Source organism: Pogona vitticeps, chromosome 1 (genome assembly GCF_051106095.1).
Source record: "Pogona vitticeps strain Pit_001003342236 chromosome 1, PviZW2.1, whole genome shotgun sequence".
NCBI lineage: Eukaryota > Metazoa > Chordata > Lepidosauria > Squamata > Agamidae > Pogona > Pogona vitticeps.
Window position 1 is genome coordinate 45,544,337 of NC_135783.1, and position 24,532 is coordinate 45,568,868.

The window sequence follows — 24,532 nt, forward strand, 5'->3', positions numbered from 1 at the left end:
ATAAACTTTTCTTATTAAGGAAACGTTTACACACTGGTATGTCTTCATTTGGCTGTGTAATTAACTTTTATAATTGTCTGTCTATGCAGAAGAGTGCAATGCTTGTGAAGGGCTTAGAGACTTTTGAATTTACCAGACTGTAAATACTTCAAATGTGTCACATTGTTTCTCTACTAGTAATAGATGTGTCACAACATCACAACTCATACTTTCCCAATATGCAAGGGAGGTTTAATAGGACTCTACAGGAAACCTTAATCTCAAAACTGGCAGCCAGTCCTTACCACAGCGACATGATCCCAGTTCCTGTTGTACCAGTTCCAGTTTTGTTTGGCACTGGAAACACCTACGTCTGCTCTTCTGTTTCGAACGGCTGATTTCTTCAGGTCTGTCATTACTGTCCTCCAGTAACCGTGGTCGTTTCTCAGGAGAAGCCTCGTTCTCCAACTGTGAATCTGTTATTTGGGGAAAGCATTTGGGGTGCAGTGTTAGCTTTTTCTTCAGCAAGGCATGTGCTCTAGTCACAGAATTAATTATGTGTATATTGACACTTGCAAACAGTGTGCTTTTAAAAATCCCCCTCACATACAGTCAATTATCAAGCACAAGGTTAGTAAACTATCTAAGCGAATATATCTAAGCTTTGTTCTTCAGAAGACCCCTTCCTGATTGATAAAACTAAATACAAAATAAAATGCTTGCGGTTTTGACTTCTTGTTGACACATGGCGAGAGAATGCTAGCCTGGACAATGAGAACATTTGTTTTTCATCTCATTTATAGATCATACTATACAGCTTTAGCCACAATATCTCCATCCAGACCAATGTTGCTTCTGATGAAAAAAAACAACTGAACACACTTCAGCCCATTTCCTGGCTGAACAGGAGATAGATTTTTTTAGGACACAGTTTGTTCCAATAACCAAACGAAGGCACATGAAAGCACCATACTGTGCGTTCTTCCCCCTACAAATATAACAATCTAAATGTAAATGATTACACACAGCAAGATAAACTAAACACAACATGTACATGCTGCTACAGACTCAAAGGATTTCTTTAAACCAGGAGAAGGCACTACGTACTTTAATAACCTTATTTGTAATGTTTGTTTCTCTTGGAAAAATGATGTTGTTAGGAAAAAAAAATAGGAAAATCCTTTTCTTACCAAAACTATAAATTGAAAAGTGCTTGAGGTAAACTATCTCTAAATCAGAGAAATGAAAATATATTATGCCTGTGATATTAAGAATACCACAGTGAGTTTTTTAAAAATCATTTTCAAGCCCACAAGCCATTTCAAAGGATTATGTGAGCATGTGCTTAAAGTAAGGACTAAATGGTTCAAATGTTCAGCTAGAATCATTGGGGCGGGGAGGATTCTGCCCCAGTACTTCCGCTGACAATGAAACACTGGATCAAACAAATGACTTAACAGGCTCAGGTGGGCTTTGGCTTGCCTCTGGTTCAACACATCTGGGAAGCTCTTGGGACTTGTTGGAGAGTTCTTGCTTCCACATCATAATTTTCTACATTCAGCGATCAAGCACTCATATCTAAACTCTGCACACAAATAAGAATGTTGGCAAACTGGTGTGCTTGTTCATGTGCAGAGGCTACAGGCAAGCAAGAACCTATTTTATTCAAGACTTCCCCAGTCCTTGTGTCTAGAATATGATGAAGACAGTGAGACTAGGTACACCCATCTAAGCATGTAGATGAAAGGAGATTACTAATGCCTGAACAGATTTGTGCTGTTACCCAAGCTTTTGGGTGTCTTATAGTTACAAATAAGAACCTAAGAGCCCTGCTGGATCAGGCCAAGGGCCCATCTAGTCCAGCTTCCTGTATCTCACAGTGGCTCCAGCAGATGCCTCTGGGAGCACACAAGACAACTAGATACCTGTCTCCTTATACCACTGCCCTGCATCTGGCATTTTGAGGTACCTTCCTTTTAAGCCTGGGGATTCTGCATCCCATCATGGCTTCTGTGGCATTTGCCCTTGTGGCCCCTGCTTGTCTTTCCCTCACAAAGGCTCATGTCGCGTTTTCTTCTCGCTGCCACCAGTGGATTACCTCAATCCACAATATAAATGACGTTTGTCAGAACACTTCTCTTGTGAACAGAAACAGAACTTATTTATTGGAGTGAAGCAGATTGAATAATAACGGAAGTTCTTCAGACACACATTATACATAAGCAATTCATCAACAGTTCTCTAAGTACATACTGTATTTTATTGTGTACAAGATGACATTTTTCCTAAAATAATTAGAGGAAAAATTGAGGGTTGTCTTATAAACGGAAGTGTGCGCGCGCGCTCGGGCGCCTCTTGCTGCTGCCACCCAATTGCCTCTTTCAGAGCTCACGGCTTTCCCCCTCCGTGGCCAAGGCAGCAGCAGGAGGAGGAGGTAGAGACGGAAGCAAAGGAGCATTCACACACGCTCCGCTCCGGCACCTCTCGCTGCCGCCGCCCAATTGCCTCTTTCAGAGCTCATGGCTTTTCCCCTCCATGGCCGAGGCAGCAGCATGCTATATCATTACCACCTTCTCCACCTATTCTCCTAACCAGCTCTATTTCTCTCAGTATCTGTTCCCTCTCTCTCTGACTAACTAACCCTATCTGACTCCTCCTTCTCCCACCAGGCCTCATGTAGCTGCTGACTCCGCCCCTCCAGTCCTCTCATAGTTTCATACAAATCAGCTCGTGCATATGAATGGCATGAGTGACGTGGGCGATTGCCAGCTTGTAACCTACGTTGGACCTTTCCTCCAGAAGTCTGTCCAATCCCCTTTTAAAGGCATCTAGACCAGGTGCCATCACAACAGTCTATGGCAAGGAGTTCCACAGACTAACAACATGCTGGATAAATAAATATTTTCTTTTGCCTCTTCTAACTCTCCCAACACTCAATTTGAGTGGCTGTCTCCTAGTTCTGGTACTGCATAAGAGGGAAAAGAGCTTCTCTCTATGCATTTTATCCACCCCCTGAAGAATTTTATATGTCTCAATCATGTCCTCCCTCAGGCGCCTTTTCTCTAGACTAAAGAGCCTCAAATGCTGTAGCCTTTGATCATAAGGCTGGTGCCCCAGTTCAGTAATAATTTTAGGTGCTCTCTTCTGCATGTTTTCCAGTTCCACTATTCTTTTTTGAGGTGTGGCGATCAGAACTATACGCAATACTCCAGGTGCGGCCTTACCAGTGTTTTGTATAATGACATTATAATGTTGGCTGTTTTATTTTCATTCCCCCCTTTTAATGATATCTAGCATGGAATTGGAATTCTTCACTGCCACCGCACATTGGGTTGACACTTTCATCAAGCTGTCCACCAGCACATGAAGATCTCTTTCCTGATCCATCACAGATAGCTCAGAACCCATTAGCCGATAAAGTTTTGAGTTTTTGCCCTAATGTGCTTTACTTTACATTTTCTTATATTGAAACACATTTGCCATTTTGGTGCCCATCCTCCCAGTTTGAAGAGATCCTTCTGGAGCTCTTCACAATCCCTTTTGGTCTTCATCACCCGGAAGAGTTTTGTGTCATCTGCAAACTTGGCCACCTCACTGCTTATCCCTTTCTCCAGGTCATTTATGTACAGTTCGAAAAGCACCGGTCTCAGGACAGATCCCTGGAGCACACTGCTTTTCACCTCTCTCTATTGTGAAAACACAACTTGCCAAACTGAAGAACTGCTTATTATTTGTACAAAGAACTTTTAAGCATTTTCTGTTTTGACCCTTTCTCCTAGGCTTTTTCCTTTACTCTTGAGCCAACAACTTGTGTCACACTTTCTACGAGATTATATGCAACTGTAGCAATTAAATCTGTTGCATTCCCAACATTCTATGACAATAGGCTTATAGTTTTAGTTCATGAGTGAGGCATTTGGATGCATAACTAGGTCATGCTTTTAAAAAATTATGGCAATTCATATCTTACCTTTCTTTTCTCACTATCATAATCATCACCAAAGAACAAACAAAACCACACAAGATGGCTTGCAACACAATAATGATTATAAAATCAACATACTATAATGAAAATTAAATTCCATTACATTTACTAAAGAGAGCAGGGGAAGTTTAAATTTTCTTTCTCAGGACCAGGAGTGAATCTCATACAGGTAGCAAATACACTGGCAATTAGGACAGCCTGCATTGTTTTCAAGGTGCTTGTAAAACGACCGCTTTATAATTTGCTCCAGAATTTTCCATGGCATTGATGTCAGGCTGACTGGTCTGTAGTTCCAAGTTCCTCTTTTTTGAAGACAGGGATAACATTAGCCCTCCTCCAATCATCAGGCACTTCACCCATTCTCCATGATTTCAAGAAAATAATAGACAGTGGTTTTGAGATATTTTTGGCCAGTTACTTCAATATTCTTGGGTGCAGTTCATATAGTCCCGGAGATTTGTACTTTTCCAAAGAATAAACTATTTCTTGACCATTTCTCAATCTCAAGCTGCAATCCTGTCCACTTGCACTTTGCTAGGAGGGTCATTGGGGAGAAAAAGCTGAGTTAATGTAGGAACTGAGCACTTCTGCCTTTGTCATCTGTTACTATTTTTCCATTCCCACTGAGTAGCTGAGCCATTGTTTCTTTTCTCTGTATTTTGTTACACATATACCTGAAGAATACTTTTTCGTTGCTTTTAGCGTCTCTTGCTCATTCTCAGCTTTTGCCTTCCTAACACCATAACTGCAATTCTTTGCTACTTGTCTATACTCTTTCTTTGTGGCCTTCCTTCCACTTCCTATATATGTTTGCTGTTATTTTCAAGTCTTCTCTGAGCTTTTTGTGAAGCTACATTGGTTATTTTCCCCTTGTTTCTGTCTTCCACCTTTTTGGAATTGCTTGTAGTTGTGCCTTTAGAATTTCCATTTTAAGAAATTTCCACCCATTTTGGATTCATTTTCTTATTAAGATATCCTGCCTTGGGACATTACTTATCATTGTTAATATATCTGTTAAATGCTTTCAAAATATTCTAATATTTATTTTTTATTTATTTATTTATTTATTTATTTAACTTATATACCGCCCACTCAACCCAAAGGTCTCTGGGTGGCTTACAACAATTAAAATACAATTAAAATACATACTCTAAAAATTGCCATCAGGACCCACAGTTGATATTATTCCCATTAAAAGCCTTCTGGAACAGGAAGGTTTTGACCTGGCACCGAAATGTCATCAGCATCGGTGACAGAAGAATCTCAATTGGAAGGTCGTTCCATAGTCTGGGGGAAGCTGCTGAAAAGACTCTTTGTCTATAAGCCATCCCTCTTACCTCCTTGAGGGATGGCTCTTTCAAAAGGGTCCCCTGGCTAGATTTTAACTGCCGGGTAGGTTCATACGGAAGGAGGCAGTCCTTCAGGTATCCAGGCCCCAAGCCTTTTAGGGCTTAATATGTCAAAACAAGCACTTTGAATTGGGCCCGGGCAGCAAGTGGTAGCCAATGCAATTTAAACAGAATCGGCTTGATGTGTTCCCTAGCAGCCCCACCACTCACCAGCCGTGCAGCTCGATTCTGGACCAGCTGCAGTCGCCGGACCGTCTTCAAAGGCAGCCCCATGTAGAGCACATTGCAGTAATCTATACAAGATGTTACCAGTGCGTGTGTAACTGTCATGAGACTCCGTTCGTCCAGGTAGGGCCGTAGCTGGTATAATTTCCTCAGTTGAAGGAAGGCGCCCCTGGCCACCGAGTCCACCTGGGCTTCAAGAGTTAGACTGGGGTCCAGGAGTACCCCCATAGCCAGGAAGGAGTGGAACCACCGTAAGATGGTGCCTCCAGCTCCCAACCCATCCAGCCTATCCAGAAGGACATCATGGTCGATGGTGCTGAAAGCTGCTGAGAGGTCCAGGAGTATCAAGAGGGTCACACTCCCCCTGTCTCTCTCCCGGCAAAGGTCATCGTACAGGGTGACCAAGGCAGTCTCCGTACCAAAACCCAGCCTGAAACCTGATTGATTGAAATGGATCCAGAAAATCCATTACATCCAACAGCGTCTGGAGTTGTCCGGCCACAACCTGCTCCAACACTTTGCCCAAATAAGGGAGGTTTGCCACTGGTTGATAGTTAACCACCAGCCTTGGGTCCAGGTTAGGCTTTTTAAGGAGTGGTCAAATTACCACCTCTTTCAAGGTGGTAGGGACTTCCTTTCTCAAAGAGGCATTCATGGCCTTCTACATCCAGGTGTGAACCCCCTGGCAGATCTTCCAATTAGCCAAGATGGGCAAGGGTGAAGGAGAGTGGTGGCAGAAGAGACAGATCCAAGCACCCTGTCCACATCCTCAGATCTCAACAATTGAAACTCATCCATTAATATTTGATCTGAGCACGGCACACTGAACACATCCTTTGATTCTGCAGTAACGGTGGAGTCCAACCCACTGTGAATCTGAGCGATTTCCCCCTCAAAATGAATGGCAAACATCACAGCGAGCTGATGAGCAGTCCGGGACTTCCACCAGATTTCCTGGTTGAAGAAGCTCCCAGACCACCCAAAACAGCTCTGCTGGACAACATTCTGAGGAAGCAATACGGCTGCAGAAATACTGCCGTTTCGCCAGCCGTATTGCCACGAAATAAGCTGTCTGGGCTCTGTGTGCAGGGAGAGGGCGCAATCATGTCAACCGCCCGGGTGAGCCTCAACAGGAGCGCCGACCATATCAGACGGATAATCCCCCAGAGCATTCAGGAAACCATCCAGATCCATTAGTCTCCGAGGGCGGATCATCTTAATAGATCCCCCACCCTTGCAGAGGGGAGACGAAGCTAATAGACTAAACTTGACCGGGAAGTGATATGTCCATGACAATGGGTCACAACCAGTCCCTCCACATCCAAACCATCATCTTTCAGTGCCATTGAGAAAACCAGATCCAAGGTATGGCCCTTCTTATGTGTCAGGCAAATGACATATTGAGACAGCCCCATTGTTTTAAAAATAAAACATTTTACAATATTATATATAAACTTATTTTAAATTATTTCTCCAATGACAAAGGCTGAGGTAGAAAGCTATTTTTTTTATGGAAACAGCCTATTTTGTTTTTTAGCCAGTCCTTAAAACAAATTACTCATAACAAAGGCTATACTGCTGACTAAGAGAAACATATAATACTCTGCTTCTGACTTAAGAGTATCCCAGAGAAAGAACTTTACAACAGTTAAATCAATGATATACCAACCATGACATGATGATTAAAAATTAAGCATACAAAAACTATTTTGCAAAACTAGTGTAAAACTGAATAGAATACATGAATATAAGAAATAGCACAGAATACAAAGACTTAAAGCTATTGCAATTAACAAAAAAGGGTAAGGATGTGATCACCACTTATTTTCTAAATATCTGCACCCACATCTTTGTTGTTCTATCATGCATGACAGCAACATAGTTGTGTTTCAGCTTCTGAGATGCTTAATGCTACTGTAAGGCTAGTCAGAACATAACAGTATGCTGGTGCAACAAATCTTAGGACTGGGAGATTAAATAATTTCTTGTTAATTTTTATAGATTGCTGGGTGCCTGAATCTCCCTCACATTCTTTATAGGCACATGATACTGTGGAAAAATCTGAAAGGAAGGGTCCCACTGACATTATACTGTGAAAGGGGGAGAGTGTTGGTAGAAGAAAGAAAGATAAGAATTTATTGCAACATTAAATGATACTTCCATATTTGTGGGTGCTTTCTTTACTGCACATCTTAGTAAATGCATTGGTGACAACTGGATGGGCTTAATGCGTTCCTTATGTTTCAGAAATGTTATTAAAGAGACATAATTAATGCTAAAACTAATTGTCAAGTACAAATGACATAGCTGCATTAATGTAAGATTCTGGGTAATCATACAATGGAATCAGTTCATATGAAAAGAGTTTTATGTTTTGAATATGACCTGGTTATATTCAGTGGGTTATGAATTAAAAACTGCCCAGAGAGAAAACAACTGGACTGTTCCCTCTCTGAGCCATTCAGCAGTGACTACTGTTTTTAGGCAACATGAGGGGAGAGAGGAAGGTGAAGTTCTCATATCATGACTGATCCTGGTTGAATTTTACAGTTCTCAATACTATCAAGCACAAGTAATTTGAAAATTAAGTGGCACAATGAAGCATAACTAAATAATCATTCATTTAAAATATTAAATGAGATTTGACTACTGCCCTTTTCTTCCTTCTGATCTGCAATATAACATTTAAAAAGCTTGTTTAAACATATTTAAACATATTTATTTGGTCAGTCTTTAGATTCTCAAAATGATTCACTGTATAAATAAAATGCAGTCTGTTACATTGTTATTCAGATAATTTAAAACCAAAATAAAATCAAGCAATCAAACAAAAATGTAGCAGTATTCCAAGCAGGAGATCTCTATTTGATACTGGATTTCACCCATTTTCTCAGCATCAGTTTAAAAAGGAAAATCTAGTTTCTGAATGGTATGGGTTTATACTTGGTAACCTCCTTCCAGAATGGAAAGAACAGCTGAATTTACAGAATAGTTGACACACTAAACCCCTATAGTGCGATTTACTACACTTAGCAACATGATTTGGGCCAGTCACAATGCTCAAGGTATCTCACAACGCTCAAGGTATCTTACAACAATCCAAAAAATGCTCACAGAACACAAACAATAATTTAAAATATATACCAAAAAATGAATAGACAAATAGAATAATAGTGCCACTACTTAACTAGGACAATATACTGATTTCAGTCTAGATACATTTTGAGAGCTGGTGGAAATTTATCTGAGTCTAATCTACAGGAGCTTCTCATATATTATGTACATACATTGAAGAGATGGGAGATAAAACACTTTATGTGTCACCTCTGCCAACTGGAAACCCTAAGCTGGAGGGATTCAAGGGAAAACTGGATGGTCATCTGTCAGATCTGCTTTGATCTAGATTCCTGCACTGAGCAGAGGGTTCGACTTGATGACCTTATGAGGCCCCTTCCAACTCAATTGTTCTATGATTTGATGACATTGTTTCTCCATATTGCCTTAACGGTTGCCTCTTGTACTGAAAATAGGTTGCAGATGAAGAAAATCAAATGTTGCAGCATACTCATTTCTTTTAGCACAATTCGTAGCTTCACATGATCTATTTTAATCAATGGCTTTACTGTATTATAAAGCACAGACTGATTTTCTTATGAATTTAATATGTTCTGGTAGTTAATGTATATTTTAACAAGACTTCTAGCATGTTTCCTTCTTTTTCCGAATCCAGTTTGAACATCTGCAATTTCTGTTCGGTAGCTGATGACAAGCTTTGCTACTTTATTTGATTAAACTTTCTCAGGCTATTTGGCAGATAAGAGGTGAAGGAAAGGGCAAACAGAAGAGAAAACATGAAAAAATCCAAAGTGTTCATGATCCTCTCATTCAATAAAACAAAGCATTCAGATTGTAGAAGCTGTCTGTAGGAAATTAAAAGAATGTGAAAAAGAAAGAACAAGCCTCTTTTCTGTTTTTACCCATTTCTGTTAGTGTAAAAGTCCCCTTATTGAACATTTCCACTCTGTAGACCATAAGTTTGTTCTCCACATTTGTTTACATATTCTTGTTAGAAGTTTGATGGATTCCTTCAATGCAGCTTCAAATTGCTCTACAAATATCACATCTACTCCTTGCAGTTTTTTTTCATGTTCTTTGAGAGCAGATTTTATTGCACTTTTAAAAATTCCAAGTTTTTCATCACAATATTCTTTAGAGGAATTTGTCAGCCTTGCATCTCTTTTGTAAGGTTCTTCTATCTTTGCTTTTTCCTGGTCAAACCTTCCCTTTTGATATTTCAGCATCTCTAATTTTTTGTTTAAATTTCCCTTTAATTAAATACTGGCTGGATAAGCATACTTGGTACTAGAATGTACAGTTGGAAGTCATGAACTTGATTTCACATGGAATTTGATTGAGCTAGCCTATGTAACTTCTGCAACCTGCACTCTCCCAGCCTCTCGCAGAAAAGATAACGTAAAGGTAAAGGTTCCCCTTGACATTTAGTCCAGTCGTGTCCAACTCTAGAGAGCAGTGCTCATCCCTGTCTCCAAGCCGTAGAGTCAGTGTTTGTCCATAGACAGTTTCTGTGGTCACATGGCCAGCGTGACTAGACACGGAATGCCCACCGTGGTGGGAAGGTACCCTTTTTCTTCTTGCAGAAAAAGGGTATGTTAAACCACTGGTTCTTAACCTTGGGTTACTCAGGAGTTTTGGACTGCAACTCCCAGAAGCCTTCACCACCAGCTGTCCTGACTGGGGTTTCTGGGAGCTGCAGTTCAAAAGCATCCGAGTAACAAAGGTTAAGAACCACTGTGTTAAACCACTTACTAGGTACTCTATACCCAGTAAAGCCAACTGATTTGCTGGTATGCAAATAATTGATTCCCCTTCACGGATTGCTGCCTTCTCGTGGCGAAGGGGCTTTAGTAATACAGAGAAGCTGTGGGCTATGCTGTGCAGGGACACCCAAGATGGACAGGTCATAGTGGAGAGTTCTGACTAAACACAATCCACCTGGAGTAGGAATTGGCAATGCCAGTCCAGTATCTGTGCCAAGAAAACCCCATGATGAGAAACAAAAGGCTAAAAGATATGATGCTGGAAGATGGGCCCCTCAGGTCAGAAGGCGTCCAACATACTACTGAGGAAGAGTGGAGGACAAGTACAGTAGCTCCAGAGCTAATGAAGTGGTTGGGCCAAAGCTGAAAGGACGCTTAGCTCTGGATGCGCCTGGAAGTGAAAGGAAAGTCCAATACTGCAAAGAAAAATACTGTATAGGAACCTGGGATGTAAGATCTATGAACCTTGGGAAGCTGGATGTGGTCAAACAGGAGATGGCAAGAATAAACATTGACATCTAGGGCGTCAGTGAACTAAAATGGACAGGAATGGGTGAATTCAATTCAGATGATTATCATATCTACTATTGTGGGCAAGAATCCCGTAGAAGGAATGGAGTAGCCCTCAACAAAAGAGTGGGAAAAGCTGTACTGGGATACAATCTCAAACATGATAGAATGATTTCATTATGAATCGAAGGGAGACCTCTCAACATCACAGTAATCCAAGTTTATGCACCAATCACCAATGTTGAAGAGGCTGAAATTGGCCAATTCTATGAAGACCTACAACACCTTCTAGAACTGACACCAAAGAAAGATGTCCTTCTCATTACAGGGGACTGGAATGCTAAAATAGGGAGAAAAGAGATAAAAGGAGTCTTGGAGTTCAAAATAAAGCAGGGCAAAGGCTAATAGAATTTTGTCAAGAGAACAAGCTGGTCATCACAAACACTCTTTTCCAACAACACAAGAGGCGATTCTACACATGAATATCACCAAATGGGCAATACATTGTACAGGAGACAGCAACAAAAACAGCCCAAAGAAAAATGCAAGAAACCAAAATGGCTATCCAATGAGGCCTTACAAATACCAGAGAAGGGAAACAAAATGCAAGGGAGATAGGGAAAGTTACAGAATATTGAATGTGGACTTCCAAAGAGACAAGAGGGCCTTCTTAAATGAACAGTGCAAAGATATAGAGGAAAATAATATAAAGGGAAAAACCAGAGATCTGTTCAAGAAAATTGGAGATATTAAAGGAACATTTTGTGCAAAGATGGACATGATAAAGGACAAAAATGGCAGGGACCTCACAGAATCAGAAGACATCAAGGAAGAGGTGGCAAGAATACACAGAGGAATTATACTAGAAAGATCTGGATGTCCTGGACAACCCAGATAGTGTGGTTGCTGACCTTGAGCCAGACATCCTGGAGAGCGAAGTCAAGTGGGCCTTAGAAAGCATGGCTAACAACAAGGCCAGCGGAGGTGATGGCCTTCCCTTTGAACTATTTAAATTCTTAAATAATGGTGCTGTTAAGGTGCTACACTCAATATGCCAGCGAGTTTGGTAAAACTCAGCAGTGGCCAGAGGATTGGAAAAGATCAGTCTACATCCCAACCCCAAAGAAGGACAGTGCCAAAGAATGCTCCAACTACCGTACAATTGCACTCATTTCACACGCTACCAAGGTTATGCTCAAAATTATCCAAGGTAGGCTTCAGCAGTATGTGGACTGAGAATTCCCAGAAGTACAAGCTGGATTTCGAAGGAGCAGAGGAACTAGAGACCAAATTGCTAACATGTGCTGGATTATGGAGAATGCCAAAGAGTTCCAGAAAAACATTTACTTCTGCTTCACGCGAAAGGCTGGACTGGAGGAATCCCAAACCAGAATTAAGATTACTGGAAGAAATATCAACTTCAGATATACAGATGATACCACTCTGATGGCAGAAAGTGAGGAGGAATTAAAAGAACCTCTTAATGAGGGTGAAAGAGGAGAGCACCAAAAATGGTCTGAAGCTCAACCTCAAAAAAACTCAGATCATGGCCACTGGTCCCAACACCTCCTGGCAAATAGAAGGGGAAGATATGGGGCAGTGACAAGTTTTACTTTCTTGTGCTCCATGTTCACTGCAGATGGTGACAGCAGCCACGAAATTAAAAGACGCCTGTTTCTTGGGAGGAAAGCGATGACAAACCTAGATAGCATCTTAAAAAGCAAAGACATCACCTTGCTGACAAAGGTCCGCATAGTCAAAGTTATGGTTTTTCTAGTAGTGATTTATGGAAGTGAGAGCTGGACCATAAAGAAGGCTGACCGCTGAAGAATTGATGCTTTTGAGTTGTGGTGCTGGAGGAGACTCTTGAGAGTCCCCTGGACTGCAAGGAGAACAAACCTATCCATTTTGAAGGAAATCAACCCTGAGTGCTCACTGGAAGGACAGATCCTGAGGCTGAGGCTCCAATACTTTGGCCATCTCATGAGAAGAGAAGACTCCCTGGAAAAGACCCTAATGTTGGGAAGGTGTGAAGGCAAGAGAAGGGGACGACAGAGGATGAGATGGTTGGAAAGTGTCATTGAAGCTACCAACTTGAATTTCACCCAACTCCGGGAGGCAGTGGAAGACAGGAGGGCCTGGCATGCTCTGGTCCATGGGGTCACGAAGAGTAGGACATGACTAAATAGCTAAACAACAACAAAATTAATTGATTATGGAAGAGATGTCTTAGTTTTTCTTTTCTGCGCCTTATTTTTTTTTCAATGATGCTTAAAATACGTCTCTTTGTTTTCTGAAAAATTACCAAAAACCTACATTTAGGATTCTAATCCCATTTCTGTCACCTTTTACTTCTGCTTCTTTCTTTCTGATAATAGCTCCGGCTTTAATCCAGAGCTATGCAAAACATTTCTCTACATTTATGGCAACAGATAAAAAATGATCTGCTTCTCTTATTCGAAGTATGGAAGAGATAATACTACTGATAACAGAAATAAGACCACAAAACAAGACAGCAAAATTCCATCAACATCCATCATACTATCCTGGTATATTATCATCTCCCATCCTCCATTAGCCTTTGCTGTGTCACTGCATGTCCTGGACACTTTATCCTGTTTATAATTGCTGATACCTGGTAATAAGGTCTCTGTGCCTCAGCTCTTGTATGTTCCACTTCAGTGCCCACCTATTAGGCAGTAACTTTTATTTACAGCCTTGCTTGGTGTGCTGTTCTATTAGTACAACTGAGAACTGAGTAAGAAAAAAAGGTCATTAATGTGCACTGTCATTACCAGGATTGATGATGTACAGTACACCTTTGTTCTATCACCACATGACTCCCAGTGAGAAGGCCCAAAGATAGCTGGATTTTTAACATGGTACCTTCTACCAGTCAAATACTAGAGAGCCTTGAAGAGCACCTTAAAGGTCAACTGAACAACAAAAGTCTATCCAAGTTATTTTTATAATAAAAGGCCACACTAACCTTTTTTTTAGATTGTTGGTACAGACAATTTACGAGTGCAGATCTAAAGAATGTCTATTTAATAGAAGACCCATAGCCTTTTATCCTTATTGGACATAAGATGCACAACAAAAATGTGAGCATGTCAAGTGGTGTTTATACACAGAGGCAGATCCAAGGAAATAGTCACTGGCTCAAATCCTTATGCTCTGAGTATTAAGTCGCATTACATCAAGCAGTAAGTTCAACTGATTCAAATGGGCCTACTCTAGTTGCAATGTACTAGGCTAAACTAAGTCGTAACTAATTTAGGCCCATTTGAATCAATGGAACTTGCAGAGGAGTTGAATCATCATATCCCTACTGAGTCCATGGGCCCACTCTAGTGTGACTTATTATGCTAAGCAACAGAATTTCAGCCACTGAATTTGCTATTCTGACTTATTTTTTAGTGCACATAAAACCTATGTACATCAAACTGATGGGAATTATGTTAGGTATATCCCATTTCTTTGGGTTTCTGGGGGTAATGCAGCACACAGAGGTTTCATGGTCCAATGAGATTCTGATCTTAGAACACCAAAGGACAACTATTGCTTGCTATCATATCTTAAAATTCAGTGAAAGCTCTTTCTTCTCCTCCTCTTTCTCTCTTCTTGATACCTGGAAGTTAGCCAAAGTACAAAGAAATGTGGGAGAGGGAGGAACTCTGGTTTAGCAGGTAGTTCCCATTTTTCTACTGAATGAGTTTGCTTAAAAATCCCAGACTTCTTTCACATAACAACTGTGTTGTGTAATTCCTGATACTTTCAAAAGTTATAATGACATTTTAAAAATCAATTCATGGTTTCACAAAAGTTAACTAACTGCATGGATACTGAGATTTGATAGTTTATTCCCTTCACAGTTATATATGACAATGATTACATGTCTCTCAAGGAAAGTGTGTGTGATATTTTCCCTTCCCTCTATCCACTCAGGCCTCCAGGACTGCTCACTACTCTTCCTCTTCAACTGCTGTCACCAATTATAATCAATGTTTAAAAAGGACAAGTGTTTCTTCCAAAACAAAACTGGTTTATTGATATAATAAAATAAAATGAGTAAATCACAGGTAGATAATCAAGTTGTAAATCACTGTTTCTCATTCACTGAATCACACAGACTTTTCCTCACTGACTATTTTGGCTCACAGGCCTATTAACATGCTAATCACTAACTCTCAATCTCCCTATCTAACCCTCTCACACCTCACACACCCCTATATATATTCCAGCTCCTCCCCCTTCTGCACCACCCTCCGTCCCCTCATTGGCTGATGTTCCACTGCCCAGCTGTGACGGACAGGTGAGAGCAGGGCTGTATGTTACAATCCCAGACTTCTTTCACATAACAACTGTGTTGTGTAATTCCTGATACTTTCAAAAGTTATAATGACATTTTAAAAATCAGTTCATGGTTTCACAAAAGTTAACTAACTGCATGGATACTGAGATTTGATAGTTTATTCCCTTCACAGTTATATATGACAATGATTACATGTCTCTCAAGGAAAGTGTGTGTGATATTTTCCCTTACAAGTGAGCTTTTGTATGTCCTCTCACAGCTGGCCCCTCTAGCCTTCAGAGGTTTGAAATAATATGTGCATACCATTACTAGTTTTGGTGTGCTAAATTTTATATAGCACAACACAGTAGACATTGCCTCATGCCTTAGCATGATAACTGGAAACTCTTGAGATAAAGATTGTTAATTTACAGTTAGAGGCAGCTGGCTGAGGGGAAAATCTAGGATGTATACTGCTGTGTTGACTATATTCTGATCTACTACAGACGTACTGCAGCAGAAAATTTTCTAAAGTAATTTTTATAAGCAGCATAAGTAACTTGTGAGATTTTTAAACATACAGACTGTACATGATTCCCTCTCTCAATGCAAAAGCTTAAGGGGCAGGGGATATGTTTTTTTCTTATATGAGATTTTCACACAACTGTTGCATTCTGAGTCGAAGCTGTTATGTTTTTATATTTTTACATACAGAGTGGAACCCTATTGCTTAGCCAATGACTACCTTCCAGTTTCAAAGCTAATCAGAGAATCTGGAACACGTACCTGTTCTGCAAGACCTACTGTTGTTAAGAAGACACTGTGACCCTCTACAATAGCTGCATTTTTAAATGATTGTTCTTAATTGCTACATTCTGTTGTAAGCCACCTATGAAGCACAGTGATAGGATATAGCTACACTGGATTCTAAGAATCTTGACTTACTCCTATGTTCTGTGCAATCAATTGTCATTAGTCATTGATTCAGAGTAGTAGCTCACCAAAGATATATACTGTTTCAATATACAGCTTAAAATAAACTGTAAAAGATATTAAAATTTACCTGAATCACAAGATCTTTTGGTTGCTGTGGTTAAGGAGACATGAGCTGTATCTGTGCATGGCCCACCTGAAATAAAGAAGAGAGGGAGTCAGTCCTCATGTACTACTTTTTCTATACGTGATATATCTAGAACAGAATTATATCTAATATAAAAGTAACTAATAAAAACTTGCATAAGACATCCTCAAATGTCATGGATAGGGTAGAATACAGATGGAGATTGTGGTTCCTCTAGCAAGTCATTCCTTATCACCTCATATTTATTTTGCTTCAGATTCAAAGAACTGTCAAATGTGTACTCTGGCATAAAGGATTTTTTAGACTTCTATGAAGCAGCTCCTCTTATGTTCTGCGGTAAACTGTTTTTCAAACTGACAAAAGTTTAAACAGTATTGTGTGCAATAGTTCTGGTGTGATTATGGTAGAGGCATCTCTTAAAAATACATCTGGAAAACAACTGGAACACCTAGTTCATTGCTCTTTTATCAACTTAGGTGGATCTCCAGTGATCAAACCCTAACTCACTTTATCTTTAACTCAAATATTTTATTTAAATTCTATAAAATTTTACCAACTTAAATATTGATAATTTTGTGTCCAAACTATTAAACAGTATTTCAATTTCATTTATATGTTGTTTGTCTATTAAAAATGGAGATGTTGCAAAGTATACAAGACTACATAGTGAGGTGACAACAGAACAATATCCAAAACAGTTGAAGGTAATATACATACCACAAGAAATCATTATATCCAGCACACACATATATTCTTTGAAACCAATATTACCTATATGCATAAAAATGGCAATTGGTTTTTGGTGAGAGGTTTCTAAATTGCTTAGAAGTATTCAATATGTATCACAAAATAATCCTCTGGACGAGGAGTCTCCAAACTTTTGACTGTGAGGGCCACGCAAGGTATTTTCAACATTTTAAGGGTCGAAGGAACAGGAACATGTGTGCATGCATGCATACCCACCCACCCGCATGCCCGCACCCCCTTTTCCACCTGCATGCAACACCGCCCCACAAGCACCCCCATGTGTATGTGCACGGGCTGAAGGGAAGAAACTGGATAAAATGGAAAGGCGAGTCAGATGTGGCCCATGGGCCATACTTTGAAGACCCCTACTCTAGACTCGAGGGAGTTTGCTACACCAGTCACCTTGTTAGTAACTGTCCAATGCATTTCAGTCAATATACACTGAACATATGAATTCCATGTAATAATAATTGAACATAAAACAGCTTTGTAGAAGCATGTATGTTGACTTTCTAATGCATCAGAAGGTTAGCAAACCTTATACTTTATATTGGTTATGAAGGTGACATATGAGCCCAGAATCTGCAAACCAAGTCTCATATGGGCCATTAATTCCTTTAAGTCAGTAACTATTCTTCCAATTCGCCACCAGCAACAGGAGGATAACATTGGCTCATCTTTCAGGGTAGTTCATGGTTCTGAATGATTTATATCACTATATAAATGCCAGGTATTATCATTCTCTCCAACAAGTTTCAGAATGTAATTTACAGTATAAAGCATACTTCTCATGAGGAAATGCTTTTGCATAAGTTGTCCCCAGTGTCACTTCGCACATAACATCAGTTAATAAATTCTGTTTCCCCATGATATGGAATTCTCAACATGCTATAGTTACATATTATGGTGGCCATTGGAATGAGCTGTCAAGAAGAGCTGTTTCCATATGGTATATATAACAGGTACAGCAGTATATAAGAGATAATGCTGAAATGGCTTTTCTGGCCATCCAATGAGTTTAGTTAATACTTTTTAAAAAGACAATTTTAGATGACATAGGAGATCCCATATTTCAACCTGATATTTAATAGGTGATAACATCCTAGTGAACCTTTATTTACAAGTATTATGGAACAAGTAATTCTTCATTCACAGTTTTGAAGCTTACTTGAAGTATAAAGCAATGGGAATGAGGTGCTTATCAGATTAACAATGTGTGCCTTTATTTCAGAGCTGCTGCTGCTGCTGCTGTTGTTGTACTACAATAAAGAATGATTAAATAAGCTAATGTGAGATTGCGCATAGAAAATAATAGCTACTATTTTGACATATGTCATATTTATCAAAAGATCCAGACAGGATAAGGCCTCTCCAGAAATATGGTGTGTGCAGTTTGTAGCGAGATACAGTACCAATTTTCCTAAACAACATTTTCTACTAGTGGCATTAGTTTGTCTCTACAACTACAAAGAATTTTATGATAGGAGATTGGAAGTGGAATTTTCTGCTCAGCCCTAGAATGTTCTGGATGATTCTCTGTATAGGCACAGAAGCCCATTGTATCATAAGGACACTGTTTCAGTATAATGATGAAGACAATAGAAATCTGTTTTTAGACAGATGTTACACAGCAGGATAGCCAGAACTACTTTTATTCTTAAATATTAGGATAATACAGAAAGTTATAAATGTTTTATGCTGTGAATTTAGTGAAATCCAATTTTATATTTTACTTGAAGAGCATATGAACAATATTTTTTTCCATTCAGGCAAAATAATCCCTGAGTTAGAATCATGATGAAGTAGTAAATTACATTACTATTATGTTTTAATCTTAAACATAAAAAACACATTAAATTATATTCCTGATTTGATACTATGGACCATATTGATCTTATTGATGACAAAGCAATAACTGAACACCACATATAAAGTAGGGTAAAATGTTTCAATCATTACAAGTTCAAGCAGCAAAACATATCCAGAACTTTACCACTAACATTTGAGATATAACTTCAGTGACTGCTCTTTTGAACTTTTAAAACTGAGAAATACAACACAGAATTGTTTTGTGCATTCCCCTATTACAGACTGCAAAAGAAGCTCTGGCTGAAAAGGAAGAAAGCAGTAGCGTTTCCAGAAACTGCTTTTACTTCTACCACAGATCGGCTGCTTGTATGAAACGCTTACAGAGTGGATAAAAAACATGACATGCGTGCTGAAGTCCCTCACTGAAATACAGAAGTTGAACTATGACCAATTATTCTCTTATATAAAACTGTGTTGGATAGTTCTAAGCAGCCCACTGGCCTAGAAAGAAGCCATTTGTTATGTGACATCTGCTCCATGTCACAGTGCCTACTAAAGTAATGTACACAGCATCCAATTATTTCTGGATTGGTAGCTTTCAAGTTTAGTATCAACAAATTTCCTAATACTATTTGGAGAAATCTGTTCTGCGATCACCTATTGTAAACAAAATGAGAAAGGCACGTAACTTAAATTAATAATATTCTTGAATAGCTTAAATCTAGAAAAATCTAGATAGAAAGAAGAAACACAAGCAACAAAATATAATTCTATGGTTTAATCGAAGCATAGAAACGAGTTGTGTTATCATCATGCCTCCTTTAGCAGCTTCTAAACTGTCAGGTAAAAGTTGTAATAAATCAATATACATTTTGTTATAAATCCTCTGTAACTTTATGTAAGTAGTAACAAAAATTTGCAGCTTGTTTTGGAGATTTATTGTACTTCTACATTCTCTTTTAATTAACATGACATTTACATAACACCACAATTAATTTTTCAACTACACACACTGTGGACTAATTAGAAATGCATCATTCTTTATTAAATATCTTGACAATTTCATTCCCATCATAATCTCCTTGATGATTTTACCTTTGCGGGATTAGCCACACTGCTATACCAAATTTCATGTTTAGAGAAAGTTTTAGGTTATGTTATTGTGCAGTAGAGCAAATCAGCATTCTACAAGGCAATTTTAAAAATGGAGGTAGCCCAAATAAAGTATCATAACTTTAAAAGTGGACTTTGAATCACCACCAAGTTTTGTATAGGTGTAGCAGACAGTTTGCTCTTGCTCTCTGCTAAATTTGGGGAAGTTTACACAATGGGATTTTGAGTGATGATTTTTTTTAGAAGTAAAATTATTTCCCCCATTCAAAAATTGATGTTTTTAAAATAGCTTATGTACATTGAAAATACCACCTTGCTTATGTTAAAAGATAGCATTTGGCCCCATTGACTTTTTAAATTTGGAAAGAATCTGAGCTGCAGGAGCTGAAATACTGATCCTAAAAAGACGCCTTTCCAATTGGGGAAAATTGACTGTGTTACAAAATGAGCATGTCTGGTACAGACTTACCAGGCAGAAAATACAATGTATCATATAGGAGAATTTTCAACAAAGCTTCAAAGCAAAGAGTTATTTCCACATTACAAAAATACAGAGCAATTGTGTTTGTCCCAGGTTTGAATGCTTTCAGTAAACATTCAGGATTTCTGAGACCAGGCCCCTGACACAAGTTTTCAAAAGGGAAATCAGCTCCAGGTCTGGGGGTAATCTTTTGAATCTGTCAATTAGGGCTACCTTTCATACTTCTTTTTTTAAAAAAAGGTCTTGACAATTGCTTTGTGTTTGAGTGAAAAGTGGTTAAGAGATTTTTTAAAAATCAGCTTTTGGGATTTTCCCTTGCTTGGTGTCACTCTGTGAATGGTAGTGAGTACAAGAGGATAACCTGTAGATTAGTGGTTCTCGAACTGGAGTCCCCAGATGTTCTTGGATTGCAATTCCCAGAAGCCTTCACGACTTGCTGGGCTGATCAGGATTTCTGGGAGTTGCAGTCCAAGAACACCTGGGGATCACAATTTGAGAATCACTGCTGTGGATCATCTTGGCACCAGCCACTGGTGCTATTAACATTCAGGCTGTCCTTTGTTATGTAAAACTTGGGAATCTTTTCACTGCTCCCAATATGGGCATAATATTCTGCAGCCATATCAGGCTATTTCCTGGTGTTTTGAATTATGGATAAAGGAGGACAATATTCATATTCATAAATTGGAAGGTTTTTTGAAGAACTGAATACAGTCAACCCTCAACTTACAAATGGCCCTAGTTACAAACATTTTGACTTATAAACCAATCTAATAGAAAAATATTGACTCGACTTGCAAACTTAGATTCGAGTTACGAACCAAATAAAAAAACGCATGGGAGGTGGGGAAAGCGCAAAATTTGAACTTTCAGTTAACCGTTGGCCAGTGAAGAGGATGCCTGTCTGCTTCCTCGTTCTTCCCAGCATTTTGAGAGTGGATTTGGAGACAGTCTTCAGACTGCGTGGTACTGCCTGGTACAGTGCAGTACGGACGGTATTTTATTTTTTGGCTTTTTTTAAAAAATTGATTTTTGGATTTTTAAAAGGTGTTCCCTCCCTCCTTTGCTGCCCCCTTCTCCCCAAAAGGTGCTTGTATTAGCTTGTCTTGATTGAAAAGGTGCTTTTCAAGGTGATCTGTTGTCTGAAAGGTGCTTGGTTTTTCCCAGGTGCTTGCCTTGGGTGAAAAGGTGCTTTTAAAGGTTTTCTGCTGAAAAGGTGTCTGTTCCTTCCTTCCCTCCCTCTTTTCTTTCCTTTTTTTTAACCTAAGTCATCTTAGGTTAAAAGGAAAAAAATATAAAAATTCTGCCTTTAGTGGTAGGAACGGATTAACCGGTTTTGCATTAGTTCCTATGGGAACTAAAGATTCGAGTTACAAACTGCCCCTCGACCTAAGAACCAAAAACAGCTGGAACAGATTAATTGGCTTTCAATGCATTCCTATGGGAAATGCTGATTCGACTTACAAACTTTTCGATTTACAAACTTCCTTCGAGAACGGATTAAGTTTGCAAGTCAAGGGTTGACTGTATCTCTTTCAGAAGACAAGCATATTTGGACACATTAACGAAGGTTGTCATACAAACTATATTTGCTACAATATCCCTCAAAAAAGCAGATTTATGCAATTATTTTCCTTGCTTTTATTAAAGTTTAGGGTGATTTTTTAAAGATATCACCAGAATTTGCAAGATATCTGCAAAATCCCAACCAGAAAACAGATTTAAATGTTCTTCTCTTGGTTATTTTTATTCACATTGCAATGTTTTCTGAGAATACTTTCTTTCTGTGGGGTGGTCCTGGATTCATTGCCAAACCTAGATACCCACTGTTTCAGTGGTGGCAAGGAGAGTACCTGCACTATTAAAATTAAGGGTGCCAGCTGCGCCCGTTTCTGGAGAGATCTGATCTGGCCATGGTGACACATGCCTTAGTTACCTCTCAGGTGGGTTACTGTAACATACTGTACTCTGTGGAACTGTCTATGGAAAGTGTCAGGAAACTTCAGTAGGTCCAAAAAGAGGCATCCAGAATACTTACTGGGGCTGGTTACGGAGATCACAACCCCAGTTACTCCACTGCCTGCCAATCTGTTTCCAGACATAATTCAAAGTATTAGTTCTAATCCAGAAAGTCTTAAACAGGTTGGGTCCAACCTGCCTCAAAGACCGTATCTTCCATTATGAGCCTGCTCAGGTTTTAAGATCATCAGGAGAGGCCTTTCCCTCAATTCCATGAATTTTACAGGTGGATTTGGTGGATACACTGGACAGGGCCTTCTCTGTTACTACTCCCAGATTTTGGAACTCCTTCCCACAGGAAGTCAAACTGGCTCCATCTTTGCTGTACTTCTGCAAGCAGACCTTTCTCTTCAGGCAAGCTTTTCCTCAGTGACTGGCTGCCTAAGTGAGATTTTTAAAATGTTATATGTTACTGTATTGAATGTGTTTTTATTATTGCTTCTATCATTTCGCAGTGTGGTATTTGTTTGATCCTTTAAAATATTTGCATACTTATAGTTTTTGGCTTTAAATATTGTCTTTTGATGATGTAAGGTGCCTTGGGTCCTTCTTAAGGATAAAGGAAGGGTAAAATATTTTAAATAAATGAACTTTTTAAGAATACTACAGAAAATAGGGACTTCTGGATTTTCCTTCTAAAGAAAATGAAATAATTTGGAAAAAAACATGATTGAGCATCATAGCTAATAAGAGTTACACAGAATGCCATATGGTGTCCCTTATATTTCCTTACTTTTCCTTCTCCAGGAAAAAAATAAATTCTTTAAATATGGTCTTGTCAAATCTTATCTTATTCTGATAATCCCCCCTCCCATTTTTAAGGCTTTGTTTCATTACAGAGATGCTCTTCAAAAGCAAGGTTACTGTAAGTGGAAAAGAGCAACAGTTGGGTGTCATCACATAGTGATGACACCGAACCACAAAACACTAGCATATGTCCCCCCGTGACTTCATGTAGACCTTGAATCAAGCCATGAGCATGTGTAATTGGAAGAGACATGCTTAATTTATCTACATAAAAAAGTTTGGAAAAGGCCATAAATTAGTACTCAAAATCAATAGGAAAATAAAATGAGAGAAGCTACATCTCCAACAGAAGTCTCCAAAGACACTACTCTCCAGCCACATGTTGAAACTGCTTTGTTACTGAAGACTCAAAAAGTTATTTAAGTTATATTATTAAAATTAGTTAAATGGATGAAAATTAAATAATTCATTCTCCGTGCACACATCTGAATTCAATCTCTTACTGTGAAGGCTTAAAAAACTTTCCATAGCTCATTTATCTCCTGTAAGGAATATATTAAAGCAGGATACTGAGATGAAGGGAGCTATGTCAACACAATTTATTTTGCATTATTATTCCCATCTGAAATCTGGGTTCAGTGCTCCCCGAGATAAAATGGGATTAAAAAGCTTGTATGTCCACAAAATTTAAAAACTATGCCATGCAATAAATAATGAGATGTATCTTCGATTCTACAAATAATTTCTCATTTGTTAGTAATTATACACAGATTTATGAAGACGCTCAAGAAATATCTGGAAATGTTGTTATGGCTATTTAAAATATGACCAGATGGCTTTTAAATTATTTGAGTTTCTGTCAGGACACTAAAGGAACTTATAAAAGCTTGACTAATTTCTGAAAGTCTGGAAACCTGTATGCTATATATTTATGTTCTAAAGCAGCCTTGGTGGGTGTCTGTACCCTCATGCTCCTCCCCCCAACTTCCTTGTTCTTTTGCTGTTTCAATTTCCTAGCCTACTCCTTCCTGGTTTATCTCCTCTTCTCTGATTGAAACAACTACTTCATACACCATTGTGGCAGACTTTGCTTCCCCTAGGATTTGGGGAGTGGATAGTACCCGTGCCCCCCATCAAATGTGATACATACCAAAAATCTAACAAGAAACCCTGCCCAACCAGCGTATCTTCACCATGCATCCCTTAAAACAAAGATAAACAGCATGCTAGCTGCAATCCCCATGTGCCACCCAGGAGACCAAATGCTACCATGTTTTGAGCCCCTCACCAGTGCCCCAGGATCCCCTACCTTCAGAATAATTATAAAACATGGACACTAGAAGGTGCAAGAACTG

At 39.1% G+C, this 24,532-nt stretch overlaps 1 protein-coding gene across 2 annotated transcripts in view; it reads right to left on the bottom strand.

Annotated features, from left to right (window-relative positions):
* Positions 1–24,532, bottom strand: part of ZFAND3 (zinc finger AN1-type containing 3) — a 151,294-nt gene that overhangs the window by 21,733 nt on the left and 105,029 nt on the right. For both annotated transcript variants that reach the window (XM_020785046.3, XM_072991544.2), the window contains 2 exons: positions 16,244–16,309; positions 285–455 (listed from right to left, as the gene is read on the bottom strand). In XM_020785046.3, coding sequence (XP_020640705.1) covers positions 285–455; positions 16,244–16,309 — 237 coding nt within the window. The remainder of the gene's footprint in view (positions 1–284; positions 456–16,243; positions 16,310–24,532) is intronic.